The sequence below is a fragment of the Danio rerio genome, chromosome 19 (genome assembly GCF_052040795.2).
Source record: "Danio rerio strain M-AB ecotype USA chromosome 19, GRCz13ab, whole genome shotgun sequence".
NCBI lineage: Eukaryota > Metazoa > Chordata > Actinopteri > Cypriniformes > Danionidae > Danio > Danio rerio.
Genome location: NC_141039.2, coordinates 21,607,465 through 21,623,227, shown reverse-complemented (window position 1 = coordinate 21,623,227; position 15,763 = coordinate 21,607,465). Strand labels below are relative to the sequence as shown.

Here is a 15,763-nt window from a genome sequence, read left to right as displayed (position 1 = left end):
AACACAGAAAAATGTTACAAGCCCCCATAAATGTCCAACTTATGTGTAACTGAATCACATAATGGCCTGTAGCTGAAATGATGAAAATTGCTCATTTTATTTTTATATAACATTTGTCAAAATGTAGTGATACATTTTTTTGAGTAAAAGCAATACAGACATTTAAGAATCCATATTTATTTAATTTATTCATTCATTTGATTTGTTTATTGGTGCATATTTAGGCTAAAATTTAAATCATACAACAATACCTTGAACAGCTACAGTACCACACCGTAAAGCTATTAAGCAAAGTCCAAAAAATTAAAGAAAGAGTTGACTTTCAGGTGGTCTCGCTAGTAAATTAACAAGTCTTCTCATCTTTGAATTAAAAAGTGCAATTATTTCCTTGTTGTTTAAAAGAGTCTGCAAGTTTGTGTTTCATGGATATAGCGATGATGTTGATTGTAGACAACAATGATGTTAAGCGTGTCATTCGCTCGATGCACAGCAGGAAAAATAGTCTTTCAGCAGTGCATGTAGTCGCTGGTAAAGTTCTTATATGGATCAGAGCGAATTTTTGTGCTACCAAATACAGTACTGCATGCAATAAACACACGCTCAGTCAGGCGAATTAAAGGTCTCATTGTCTAAAATGTCAATCAAATTAATCAAGCTCTAGCCACGAATAAAACAATATATAATAATATTAATACAAATATATTTATAATAAATTTTATTATTTAAGATTTTAGATGATGGGTTAGTAATTATACATGGTTGATTATATTCAAGTCAATGAAATAATTACTGTAATAAATAAAATATCATCGTAAGAATGGGGTAAGTGCTCTCTGGTTTAAAAATCCTTTTCAAACTGTATCGTTTAGACTTGTATCGTTTTTTTTATATGAAATCTAGTGTACTTGTGGATGTCTGATGACTAGCGCGCATCTGCTAAACCAGCTTTGGTAACTTGGCAACAGAGCCGCGACGTCAACACACCTGGCCCAGAATGGTTTGTTATCGTGCTGTGACGTTCCAGGCTCAGTGGAGAAACAACCATAACCGTACCGAAGTCTTCTTATAACGGTTCGGCACAATAGTAGAAAAGCAGCTAAACAGGACACATAATTTTCATCAAACCTCGCTTTCAATGTACAGCAACAAGGACAATTTTTTAGACATAACATAAACCCTGAGATGACCATCTTTCTCTGCCTTATGTTCTGACTGTGATTTATTTTAGCTTCAGGGCAGGGCTGGTGGAGGAGTGGGTGTGGCCTCAGAGCTGGAGGCGGAGCTGCAAAAGGAAGTCGAGGAACTAAAGTTGCGGCTCAATATGGCTGCAGAGCACTACAAAGAGAAGTATAGAGAGTGCCAACGTTTGCGAAGACAAGTCACCAAATTGACCCAGCAACAGGAGACACAGCAGGGTGTAAGTAACTGCAATAATAGGTTGATATAGGTCTAAGGGTCATGAAAACAGTATCGCAAATTCATATTTTGTTTTTGGTAATAAGTCTAGGCTGCGAAATCGCCTACTTCTCAAGAAGTACAGCATTTGAATTCAAATGTGCTATTCGGCCATTAGAAAAGTATGTTCTATACAATATGAATGTGAGTAGTATAAATGTAACTCGGACATGCTACATCTACCATTTTGTCATCCTCTTGTGCACTACCCACATTGGCTGCATCACTTCACTACAGTTCATGAAATCTTTCGCAGTGCATCATGGGATAGCACAGCATGCATGGGATGCGTACTTCAGAATCTTGCCATAAGTAGTTGGTCATCCGGGTACTTCACACATACTGTTTTTTTTTTAATTCTATGAATTAGGACATACTACTTGGCTTGCATTCTGTTTTTAGCGTACTGTAAAGCATGGAAGTATGCTATTTCGGACGCAGTGTAAGTCTATTATAAAAACATCTTCTGTATGGTTTATGTAGAGCTTGACTTAAAAATATTCCATGTGTTTTAGGATGCTAATAGGAATGATGCCTCTACAGAAACCACACTGGAGTTACACACCCCAGATGCAGAGACTCCATCAGGTATTTATAACTTGTAGATTTATACACAAGAAATTCATATTTTATTCAGAAAAGTGCAATAAGAACAGAAAAAAAATGAATAGTATTATTTAAAATAGGACACATTACATTGATGCATTATATTAGATTACATTTACATTTTGAATTCATTTTACATTATATTAGATACATTTACATTACATTTTGTCACATGATTGGCCTTACCGGTAGGTAATCTGCCCTACAGTTGCCATGGAACTTTTACTGTGAAAGTAGCTCCATGAAGTAGCTCCATGTTTTCCCCACAAATAGTTTGGCAGAGCAAACAGTAAACCTAACTGTCACTCAGTTAATGTCATGTATTGTGGTGCATTTAAACAAAACAGATTTATTAAACGGGTATATTTATGAAAATAATATTTTAGTCCCCAAGCATATTCAGAAATTGAAAGATAATTAAATTCAAGAAAAATATTGCTAAAAATAAAAAATACAACCTACAAAATTTCAACTTAATTTGTATATATATTGAAAGCCATTATTGAAAGCTCCAGATTTGGCTTCAGTACTGACTAATCTAATGTATATACACAAATATAATATTTTATAGCTTCCTGTTAAAATATGAATTTAAAATATAGATATATGAGAGATGTACTGAACACTGTAATTCAGAGTTGGTGGTAATTGCTGATGCTGTGTTATGCGAGTTGTTTAATCTCTACAAGCCAATCCCATACTTGATAAAATCCTGGTCAGAGAATGCTGAAGTAGAGCAGTTGTGTGCAGGTAAAGATCAGAAATGCCTCTCTTCTTGTCTCCAAGATGTCCAGTTGCAGAAGTGAAAATTTGGGTAACACTTTATTTTGGTCCCTATTGCACATTTTGTTGACTAAAAGTTGCATTGCAACTACATGCCACTTACTTCTCATTTGAGTTATATTCTGCTTAATATCTGTTAATACTGCCCTTTCAACAGACATTTAACTGACAATAAGAAACTTTGCAAGTACGTGTCAACTTGCACTAACCCTATCCCAATGCAATGTAACTTAAATTCAACAAAATGCGTTAAAGGGACAATTAAAATAAAGTCATACCAACACTGGATTGCAGTTTGGGCAAATGTTTACGTTAGATTAAAACTTATGTTTATTTTTTATTATTAAAACATGAAATTAAAGTATATTTTTGTTTGTACATGATGACAATTATACTTCATAGAAATAAATAATTGAAATCAGCAAAAATCAGTATTGGCAGGTATCACACTTACCAAAAAATCAGAAATAGGTAAAGCCATTCATAAAGATTTATATTTTAAGCAAAGTGCTTTCATTTTAACTTCCTGTATATCAAAGTGTGATTGTTTTCTACATTGAAAATTATAAGTAATGTTTTTTGAATAAATGATCAGCATATTTCAACAAAATCATGCAACACCAAAGACTGGAATAACAACTACTTAAAAATCAGCTCTACAAATAAAAGAAATGACAGTGTTAGTGATATCACTGATTAATATGCTTTGTGTTATTTTAAACAAATCTGAATGTTTTATGCATTTGATTCTCTAATTGGAAAGAATCGTATCCTGCTGAGATTAAAACTGTTGCAAGAGATGTGGAGAAATCAAGGGATGAAGAAGGGAATGAACAAGAGGAGGAAGATGAAGAGGAGGAGGAATGTAGCTTGTCAGTTGAAGCTGAGCTTGCCTGCATGGAGGAGAAATGGAGAGAGCAGTGCACCATCAATGAAAACCTGAAGCTTCTGCTAGCCAATGAGGAGAAGCGGTTTAAAGTATGTAAATGCACACACACAGGAAATCAGATACATGATCCAGGTTGTTTAAATTCAGTGTGAACCAAAATGTCCTATCAGCATTAGAACTGTAATGAATTTCCAACTGAAGCAGGATATTTAATTGCGGGCAGGGTTTTATATATACTGTAGCACTTTTTCTCAAAGCAGGAGTCTTAAACTCAATTTACCTGGGGGTAGCTGGAGGCAGAATCTGGGTGAAGCTGGGATGCATTAGGTTTTCCTCAAGAAATTAATTATATTATTAATTAGAAATTTTTTATTTGTTTATTTTTTTGTCTTATTTTGTGTTAAAAAATAAAAAATAAAGAGATTTGAAAAGTTCAAACTTTTTTAATACAGAATAAAATGAAAAAATAAACAATTTAAAAATTAAGGCAAGGCGAGGCAAGTTTATTTATATAGCACATTTCATACACAGTGGCAATTCAAAGTGCTTTACATAAACAAGAATAAAAGAAACAAGTAATAATAAAAATAAAAACAAATAATAAAAATGAGTAAAAACAAAACATAAAAACAGGTAAAATGTGATATAAAAGAATGAAAAAGAAGAGAAAGACATAATAGTGCAATCTGTCAAATGCAGCACAGTAGTAAAGGCACAGCTAAGCAGATGTGTTTTCAGTCTTGATTTGACTGTGCCTAATGTTGGAGCACATCTGATCATTTCTTGAAGCTGATTCCAGCAGCGGGGGGCATAGTGGCTGAAAGCTGATTCACCCTGCTTTGACTGAACCCTTGGAACTTCTAGTTTATATGATCCTAAAGATCTGAGTGACCTGTTGGGTTTGTATTCAGTGAGCATATCTGTAATGTACTTAGGTCCTAGGCCATTTAGTAATTTAAAGACAAGTAATAATACTTTAAAGTCTATTCTGAATGTAACTGGCAGCCAGTGTAAAGACCTGAGGACAGGTGTGATGTGCTCTGATTTCCTGGTTCTGGTCAGAATCCTGGCCGCAGCATTCTGGATGAGCTGCAACTGTCTGACTGTCTTTTTAGGAAGACCAGTGAGGAGTCCATTACAGTAATCCACCCTGCTGCTGATAAAAGCATGAACAAGTTTTTCTAAGTCTTCACTGGAGACAAAGCATCTGATTCTTGCAATGTTTTTGAGATGATAGTATGCTGATTTACTGACTGCTTTTACATGACTATTGAAACTCAGTTCTGACTCCAGAGTCACACCAAGATTCTTGACCCTATTTTTTGTTGTTTGACCCTTAAAGCCAAGGTACGCATTCACCTTGAGAACCTCATCTCTGTTCCCAAACGCAATGACTTCAGTTTTCTCTTTGTTTAACTGAAGAAAGTTTTGGCACATCCAACTGTTCATTTCATCAATGCACTGGCAGAGGGTGTCAATGGGGCTGTAGTCATTAGGCAGTAAGGCTAGGTAGATCTGAGTGTCATCAGCATAGCTGTGGTAGGAGATTTGGTTCTTTCTCATTATTTGGCTCAGAGGGAGCATTTAAAGGCTGAACAGGAGAGGTGCCAGAATCGAGCCTTGTGGGACTCCACATGTCATTGGTGTCCACCTAGACCTGTGGTCACCTATACTGACATGGTAATCTCTTTCTTCAAGGTAAGATCTAAACCATTTGAGGACTGTTTTGAGGACTGAGCAGTACCAGCACTGTTAGCTTGCCTGAATCTGTATTTAGGCGTATATCATTGATTATCTTTATAAGAGAGCTCTCTGTTCAGTGACGTGCTCTGAAACCAGATTGAAAATTGTCTAAACAACCCCCTGAAGTTTAAGAACTTGTTAACCTGGTTAAAAACATTTTTTCAATGATTTTGCCATTGAAAGGGATATTTGAGAATAGCCTGTAATTGCTCAATAGGGTGTTATCCAGGTTGCTCTTCTTCAAGAGGGGTTTAACAACTGCAGTTTTAAGTGAGTTTGGAAAAATCCCTGAAAGAAGTGAAGCATTTACCACTTTTAGAAGATCCATTTCTAAACAGGTAAACACAGTTTGGAAGAATGATGTAGGGAGCGTGTCAAGACTGCAGGTTGATGTTTTCATAGCTTGCACAGTCTCTTCTAAGATTTTATCATTAATTGCCAAGAAATCAGACATAATGTCTGATTTCTTAAGTTGTGGTTGAGCTAGTTTGACTTCGACACAACTTGGCTGATTGGATGAGCTGATTGCCTTTCTGATGTTATTGATCTTGTCAGTAAAGAAATGAGCAAACTCAGTACATTTGTTTTGAGAGAGTAGTTCACTTTTAATCCGACTGGGGGGGTTTGTGAGTCTCTCTATTGTTGCAAAGAGTGTGCCAGCATTATTTAAGTTGCTGTTTATAAGGCTTGAAAAGAAAGTCTGCCTAGCAGTGTTTAGTTCCATATTAAAAGCATGAAGACATTCTTTATAGGTATTATAATGGACTACTAGTTTCGTTTTTCTTCTTTCTTCTTTTCATACGCTCAGCTTTTCTGCACTGTCTTTTCATCATTTGAACTCTTGGTGACCTTGTCCAAGATCCCTTTTGCCTGCCAGGCATCTTCTTGACTTTAACAGGAGCAATGTCATCTATGATAATCTTAATTTTAGAATTAAACAAATCAAGGAGAGAATCAACAGAATCTGCAGATATACTTGGTGCTAGCGATATGGCCTTCATAAACTGCTTACTGATGTTCTCATTTATGCATCTCTTTCTGATAGAGACAGATCTGTCTTTAATAGCTGGAGTGATCAATATATCAAAGAAAATACAGAAATGATCAGATAGTGCTACATCCTTAACAACAGTCGATGAAATGTGTGTGGGTCCTTAAACATGCTGAGTCAGATCAAAAGTGTTAAAAACTGTCATCAGTTCTTTTACAGCATTGATTTCTGGATTATCAATGTGAATATTAAAATCCCCAGCAATACTAAAATAATCAAATTCAGAGGTTACTATTGATAACAGCTCTGTAAAATCATCAATAAAATAAAAGCTGGAGAATATTTTGGAGGTCTTTAGATAATGATAAGTAAGATGCGTGGAGCCCCTTTTAGTACTATACTCTGATATTCAAAGGACAAATAGTCACCAAATGACAATTGTTTACACTCATAGACATTTTAAAACAGGGCAGCGATGCCTCCACCTCTCCTATTAACTCTGCAAACACTCAAAAAATCAAAGATTAAAGGAGCTGCTTCATTCAGAACTGCTGCGCTACAACTGTCATCCAGCCAAGTTTCATTTAAAAGCATAAAATCAAGGCAATTTGTGTTGAGAAAATCATTGACTAAATTAACACTTATTGTTAAGTGATCTGTTGTTTAAAAGTGCTTACTTAACAGTTTTAGCTGTTTCTATTTCTGTTTCTATAGTTGTCTCAGATCTACATTTAATAGACACCAGATTTGAATGATTTGCTATACGGCCTGATGAAGTCTTTGGTTTTCTGTCATTTAATACAACACATATCTGCTTAGAGAAAGCTACAGACACACTGGGTTCCTGCTTGTTCTGAAAAAATTTGATAAAGACACTGTTATCTAAGCAGGCCCCTGACACACATCAGTGAGAGCTGTTGTGTTCACCAGCTGAAGATGGGGCGTTGTTGTTTGGGCCCTGGCGGTATGGCAAAAGTCGGAGGGCTCTTCCAGGTGGGCTCATAGGTGGTTGTGGAGCAGGCCGCTTTTTGGTTGGTAACTGGGGGCTTGCGGCAATGGAGTGTGAAAGTTTATTTTCAGCATACACCAATTCCTCCATCTTTTTTGAAAAACCCAAGAGTGATGAGCAAGATGACAATCAAACGTATCCGGTGGCAGAGGCTGTGGGACTGGAGATTCTGGCTGCTTAAATATGCTTCCCTGAGGATCATTTTTGAGTGACGAGACTTGATGCTGTTCTGATGGGTCACAGTCTGCCTGTGTTGAGCAGAGGGCAAGTGATGGTGTCTCTATCAACATTGGGTATTTTGGCTGCGTGGCATTATGCCTGTCCTTGGGTGATTCGTCAGCCACAAGTCCACTCTGGAGCTGATTTGAAGTCCTGTGGTCATCTGGACATTTGCTAGGTGTGTGTGTGCAATTCAGTGGCATCCACAGCTGATGGATGATTGAGGGAGAAAAAAATATTGTCCTTTTGCACCTTTGCACCAAGTTTGTTTGGATGAAGGCCGTCTGATGTAAACAGCTGTCTTTGGTTCCAGAAGAGATTGAAATTGTCGATGAAATTCAGTCCTTTCTTGTTGCATGTTTTCTGGAGCCATAGATTAACACCAAGAAGCCTTGAAAACATATTTGTCCCTCTTGCAGGGAGTGGTCCACTTATGAACAGCTGAACCTTCAATCTTTCGGCTGTTTCCAAGAGCTCACAGAAATCTTTCTTGAGCAGTTCTGACTGTTCCTTCCGAATATCATTCTTCCCCACATGGATGATAATCCGTTTTGCAGTCTTGTGCTTTTTTAGAATTTTCTCAAGTTCTTTGTTTAGATCAGAAACAGTTGCATGAGGAAAGCAGTATGTCATTGTAGATCTGCTCCTGAAATTCTTGATTATTGAATCTTTCACGACTAGTGTTCTTATCTCAGGTGTGATCGGAGCAGAATGCCGCTGTCTAGTCAGCCTTGAGCCTCTGTTCCATGCAGAATTAGTTGCTGAATCATGCAATCTCTGTCTGACTCCATCTGGGAATTCTTCACCCATATTACTCAAAACTTCATATCTGTTCTGAAGCTGTATTTGAGTCCGAGCTGTATTTGGGGTAGAAGACGCTAATGCGGCAGGTATGATCTGACCCCGCAAAAAAAAAGTTTGTAGAATCTATGCTGATCTTCAAGCTGTGTTGTTTGAACACTGTGCTGATAGGCTCAAGTTAAGATTAGGGTATAAGATATAAAAGCAAGAGTGCAAAGAGTGGAGCAAGACGTCCGAACAGTAGCAAAGCAGGAAGAGGGAATAAAATAAGATAATAAATCAATCAGTAATAATAAATAATAATAATAACAATAATAATTAGATTTACTGTTATCTGCTGCGCTGTTGTTACAGGAAAAAGCAACACTGTGTAGTTGTCATTTGTTTTGACTACTTTTACATCATATAGAAATATATGTAATGTTTGTTGTGTGAGACAATGCAAATACAATGCAGGTAGAGTGATGCAAATGACCCACAAATAACAGTATGCCCCTTTAATTGTTCCTGGTTACCGGGGACTCTTATTGCTGATGGACAAGTGTTGATGTGTGACTGCAGACTACATGAGGCTGCATTGAGTTGCTTGCTTTTCTTTTATTCCGTATGCATCCCTTTGATTTCTTTTCTTTCTTTCATTTTGCTTTAACTAGCGCAAGGCTACCGTCATGCTTGCGCGCACACTCAATGCACACAGAATTTGCATCCGAAAAGATCAAATTAGGCATTTATATATTTATATTGTCCTGCTGGGCAACAACTTTAAAACCTTTTTTGAAATGTTGTGAATGAAGCGTGCTGGGACAGATGTCCGCTATGCCCAATAGAAATGATGCAGCCAGCAAGCACGAAAAAAAAACACTCCATTGCAACACTGCAGTAACTTTCACTCATTGGGAAATGTTTCTCTGCCTGCGTCAAACCCAGCCGATGTACTGACCCAGAGAGCCCTTTACCACACCTTGATTGGTGGGTTCATGCAGCTACACACACAAATCTGTGAAGTGCTATACATGTCAAACTCCCGGGCCGCACTATCATTAAACTTTCAAATTAGAGTGGAGGCCACAAACTATCATCTCACGGACCGCAATTGGCCTGCGGGCCGCAAGTTTGAGACCTCTGGGTTAAAAGGATGATTTGGGCAAAAAAAAAGCATCTGTAATAATTTACTCTCCATTCATTAGCTCTAAACATTTTTACTTTCTTTTGTTAAACATAAAAAGATGATATTTAAAAGACTGTTGGCATAATAGCAACTGACTTTTATCCACATAATTTTCTTACTATGGAAGACAGTGGCTACTAAATGCCAGCATTCTTTAAAGTGCCCCTATTATGGGTTTTTAAAATGAGTTGTTACGCAGCCAGCTGAGGTTTAAATCTGAAAGTGCACCATGTTTAAAACTATTGATTCTTTAACAAAATAATCGACTCAGTCAAATAAATTAATCTTTTTGGTTTCGAATCGTTTGCCTGCACAAGAGGAATGCACAGTGAAGTATGTGTATGCTGATTATTTTGGTGAATATTTAAAAATGTTTACAAGGCACACTCTTTTTTTAGTAAGCTATGTTCGGTTTTAGCCACATTTGCCAGTTGCATTTGTATGCAGCATTCTTACAGTATATGCATAACATATACATTCTGTTTATATTATTACTAGTATCCATTCTGTCTCTTATTCTGTATACAGTCAGGTCCATAAATTTTGGGACATCCACACAATTCTAACATTTTTGCCTCTATACACTAACACAATAGATTTGAAATGAAATGAACAAGTTGTGCTTTTACTGCAGATTGACAGTTTTAGTTTAAGGGGATTTACATCCAAATCAAGTGAACTGTGTAGGAATTACAACAGTTTGCATATGTGCCTCCCACTATGTAAGGGCACAAATGTAATGGGACAACTGGCTTCTTAGCTTTTCGCTGGCCAGGTGTGTGTTATTCCTACATTATCCCAATTACAATGAGCAGATAAAAGGTCCAGAGTTTATTTCAAGCGTGCTATTTGCATTTGCAATATGTTACTGTCAACTCTTAAGATGAGATCCACAGAGCTGTCACTATCAGTCAAGCCAGCCATCATTAGATTAAAAAAACAAAACAAACCCATCAGAGATATAGCAAAATACATTAGGCGTGTTTTGAAAATTCTTTAAAACAAGAAACACACCAGTGAGCTCAGCAACACCAAAAGACCCTGAAGACCTTCACTACAGTTGGCCAGATCAAAAACACTCTTCAGCAGGTAGGTGTATGTGTGTGAAAGTCAACAATCGAGAGGAGTTCACCAGAGTGATACAGAGGGTTCACCACAAGATGTAAACCATTGGTGAGCCTCAAAAGCAGGAAGGCCAGATTAGAGTTCTGTAAGTTCTAAAGCATTCACAGTGCTGGAACGACATTCTATGTACAGATGAGATTATCTTGTACCGGAGTGATGGGAAGAGAAGAGCATGGAGAAGGAAAGGAACTGCTCAGGATCCTAAGCAGTGAAGCATGTTGATAGTAGTGTCATGATCTGGGCATGTATGGCTGTGAATGGAACTGGTTTTCTTGTATTTATTGGTGATGTGACTGTTGACAAAAGCAGCAGGATGAATTCTGAATTTTTTCGGGCAATTTTATCTGCTCATATTCAACTGAATGCTTCAGAACTCATTGGACGGCGCTTTACATAGCAGATGGACAATGACCCAAAGCATCCTGCAAAAGTACCCAAAGAGTTTTTGAAGGGAAAAAAGGGGAATGCTATGCAATGACCAAGTCAATCTCCTAATCTGAATCCGATCAAGCATGCTTTTAACTTGCTGAAGACAAAACTGAAGGGAAAATGCCCCAAGGACAAGCAGGAACTGAAGACGGTTGCTGTAGAGGCCTGGCAGAGCATCACCAGGGATGAAACTCAGCATCTGATGATGTCTATGCGTTCCAGACTTCAAGATGTAATTGACTTCAAAGGATTTGCAACCACGTATTAAAAAATGAAATTTTGTTTTATGATCATTATTCTGTCCCGTTACTTTTGGTTCCTTAACAAGTGGGAGAAAGTGTAAACACTTTAAAATTAAAGCCGACAGTCTGCAGTTAAAGCACGTATTGTTCATTTCATTTCAAATCCATTGTGTATAGAGCCAAAAATGTTAGAATTGTGTCAATGTCCAAATGTTTTTGGACCTGACTGTATGTTTCTATTGAAATATACAACACAGAGTGAAAATGGCTTTGATTGCGACATCATCTTGCATCCATTTGTTGACTTTGTTGGATGGAGTTGCTGTCGTCAGGCTTACCTCTCTTCAGAGTTTTCTAATAAATGCAAACTCAAACAAGAAAATGGTCTGAGGAAATGAGGCTCATGACTAGTTTCTATGACCAATTTCCTCTAACCTCCTGCTGTGAAACTCCTTCATCTTGACACTTTTGTGGTGAACCACACACAATTGGCATTGATACTGTACATGGCTCACATACTTCATCTTTAATATCCACAGGGAACAGTCCGACACAGATACATAGCATTGATTTGCAGAAGACGTCAGTCTGCATAAGCATACAAACACGGTTGAACTCCACAGTTTGATTTTTAGGTCAGGTTCACTGCGGTATCACATTTCCATCAGACTTGTGTGTGTACACAGCAGTCATAAAGGACAGAGCTGGCCAAGTGGAAAGGAGGTTGTAAAGGACTCTTCTTGTCTGAGTATTTAGACAAAGCTGGAGACACCATCAAAAAGAAAGACTTTTATTTATAGCATGTTTAAACGAGCATGCACGTTCTCACTGGATGCTTTATGACTGTTTACTGCAGAGCAGGCTAAGATCTTAGTAAACCCATTTCAACTGAACTTCAAACCCAAACAGGCATTTACATGATGAGAACTCAGACAGAACTCAACAGACAGACAGTAAGCTGGGTTGCAATAGGTCGAGAGAAGACTTCCAATTTGTAGTTTACTTTCATCATTAATACACACTAGTGTCAACTCAAAGATCTGTTAGCAAATTTAAAGAGACAGTATTGACTTTATTCTTTATGTACAAGCAGGCGCAGTCATTGGAGTCTTATTGGTCCAAGACTTTCAGTCTCATTCACTTCTATTGATTTCTTGACGTTAAAAAACAGCTTGTTATGCTGCTTGATGTTGAAAACTGATATTTTCTTCTTGTGATATTCTACTTTTTAAGTATAGTCATGAACACAAGCAGCAAGTAGCTTGGCTGTTGTTTTGCCATTTATTATGCATAGTAATTTCTCCCCTAGGCAACTGAATCAGAAATCCTAAAAAAAATTGCAAAAATGAGCACACTTGAGCATCGCAGAATATGGTCAATACCCCAAAATAAAAAATTGCTGTTAACTTGCTTATTTTTAGTCCATCCTTGATGAAAGTCAATTTACTTCTTCTTCAGCAGAACATTAAAAACGATTTTTAGCTTAAATCATTAAAATTACATCATCCTTGATGATTGATTTTTAAGAAGTCAATGAATATTGTCACTCATGCAGGCAAAATAAACCTTCAGTCCACCACTTCCACCAATGGTTCTGAGCGCATTCAAGATAGTTTCAAGTATGAGCTTGATGCATTAGGAAGCATGGGTGGATACAAACACACTTATAATCTGATGCTGTTTATTTACAATGGAGAGATGGTGCATGTTATGTAATGCCATCAAAATGTTGCTTAATCTATGAAAATTTTTGTTTGTGTTTTCAGATTAAACGTAATAGTTCTTATCTTAGCCACAGGTATTAATTTTGTCTAGACTGTATATGGTTTGTCAAGCGCTATTAGCCAGTTTCAGCTATAAATCTGTCATAGTAAAGAAAAAAAATAGATCTTAGATGATTTTAGGGTAAATTAAAATTTTTGAATGAAGTTGACAGTCAACTTTATCAAATGAAATGAGTGTAGTTAACTTAAAATTACTGAAATTTATACTGAAATTTACTGAATACTGAAATTTAATTCTACTCATTTGAAAAGAGTTTTGAACCCAGTGTTGAAGGTAATGACTTAATTAAATAACTCAATTACTTCAACTTAAATAGAGTAAGTTCACAGTACTTGCATAGATTAGTTTTCAACTTAAATGGTTTGTAGCAATCGGTTTCCTTAAACGGTTTGAGTTGCCTTAATTTATTGGGTTTTACAGTACTCAAATTGCTTCGATTACTCATTGTAAAAATGGGTTACTTTAAAATGATGTTACTTTACATTGTAAAAATGATTGGAATGGAGAAAATGCTTCTTTAGGCAAAATATCTTTTACCAATATTAGGATTTTAACTACTCACCCTAGAGCTACATGTTTGATGGGTTCCCTCTCGTAAAACACAAGATGTGTTTTAGAGTCTGTCCAGGCACAAAATGCTTAAAACAAAAATGAAAAAAAAAACTTTATATAACCTGTTTACAGTTAATTGTAATTTAAAAGTTAGGGAGTAGTAGGAAATTAATAAAAAATAACAGTTTATTTTTTAAGATTTTTGTTTAAATAAAATGCTAATCATTGAATCTTTTAACAATCTAAGAATAGTTTCTATCAGTCACAGTATTTATAATTATAGTAAAAAATAATGATCAAATAGCAATAATTACCAAGAAAGGAGCATATTAATATGATTCCTAAAGGTTCATGGCACAGTATTGCTGTTTTTTATGTTTTTTTTTTTTTTTTTATTACATGCTTGTTTTGCAAGATTTCTTTATATGTAAACCACTTTTTATTGGACTGTTCTGCTTATGCTTATGCTCAGTTAAAGAGTTATTAAGTACAATTTCGCCAGAGAAAGTTATAGAATTATTAAAATTGTAAAAACTGTTGTAAAAAATGTTTTTTGTTTCCTGATTTTTGATGTTTTATAATTAGAAATTATTTTAAATAAAATTAAAAAGCTAAAGACTAAAACATACAATACAAAATTACTGGATTAAAAAAAGACAATTTCTGTACTTTTTTTTACTTTAAGAATGATTCAAAGAAAAATAATTTGAAATATATTAGAAAATAAATTCAGATATGTTGAAAACTATATATGAAAACTGTAATTAATGCAAAATATTAGTGTTAAACCTCTCTAATGACATTTTTGTTTTTACATAATATTTGGACCGGATAAGATTCATTACAACACTTACTCATACAACTATATATATTTAGTGTTGTCTTGATTTGTGCAACTCTTGTTTGTTTAGAATTTCACACCTCATTTTCAAGCACAGTTACAAATCCAGATCCCACTAAAATCAAATCATTTGAATTACATTATAGACTCAGGTGGCCGAGAAGGACAGAGAAGTTTCTGCTCTGAGAGAGAGTCTTGTGGTAGTGACCAAGGAGAAAGAGAGATTGGAAAAGGTAAGGGCAATAACAAGTTCTTCTGAGTTTTTTTTTTCTGCCAATTTGCTATTCAAAGATCCAGAAAGTTACAGTGTCTTCCAAAGCTGATGTTATTAGCTTGATCTGCTAAATGTTAACGAGAATGTTTTAATATTAAATACCTTAATTTGATTCTTAGCAGGTAAGACGCTGAAATCAGGGTGAGCGTGAATGTTTGAGCCCCAAGAGTCACGGCTAAATGCCACATTCGGCTCCCTGATTACCCATCAGCACTTGTGTTAAATGTTAAATGTGCGAATAATTCCTCTAATCATGGCTCACGAATATGGGGTCAAAGGAGAGGGAAAGAAAGAACAAGGAAAAGGGTAAAAAATAAAGGAGAGTTATACACTGTGTCAGTGCTTTTTAAAGACTGGTAATATTTCATCTGTATTACAATAGCACTCAATATTTTTAATGTTTAAATTGGGCATCTCATCTCACTGGGATTCATCATGGGACTTTTGAAGTGTTGCCATTTTTTTTTAATCTTGTTTTTGGTTTTTAGTAATAGCGTAATTCTTAAGTGGTTACATTTTTATAATGTAAGCAAAGAATAGTGTTTACTCTTAGCAATGTATGTTGTTAAATTATTTGTGAGCATATGAAATATATTCTTCAAATAACTTTGTTGATCATTTTTTTCTTTTGCAGGAGTTGCAGCAGTATATGAGGGAAGGAACAACGAGGAGTCGGAGGTTAGAGGTCAGAGAGCCAGTGGTTCTGCGTTACCCACTGCCATATCCACAAGATCCACCTCCACTCCCACTGGTGCCCCAACAACCTGCTGAACTGCAGTTCGGAAATCCCTATTTAGAACAAGAGACCCGGGGTGAGTAAACCCTTCTGTAAGCAGTAAGATGTTACGCTA

The 15,763-nt window shown here is 36.2% G+C and overlaps 1 protein-coding gene across 3 annotated transcripts in view; it reads left to right on the top strand.

Annotated features, from left to right (window-relative positions):
- Nucleotides 1–15,763, top strand: part of tax1bp1a (Tax1 (human T-cell leukemia virus type I) binding protein 1a) — a 50,374-nt gene that overhangs the window by 22,061 nt on the left and 12,550 nt on the right. For 2 of the 3 annotated variants that reach the window (XR_015516018.2, NM_001346178.1), the window contains 5 exon segments: nt 1,229–1,417; nt 1,971–2,043; nt 3,608–3,822; nt 14,785–14,871; nt 15,547–15,724. Coding sequence is in view for 2 of the 3 variants with exons in the window: in NM_001346178.1 (NP_001333107.1) it covers nt 1,229–1,417; nt 1,971–2,043; nt 3,608–3,822; nt 14,785–14,871; nt 15,547–15,724 (742 nt within the window). In the remaining variant the exon portion in view is untranslated. 3 annotated transcript variants of the gene reach the window in all.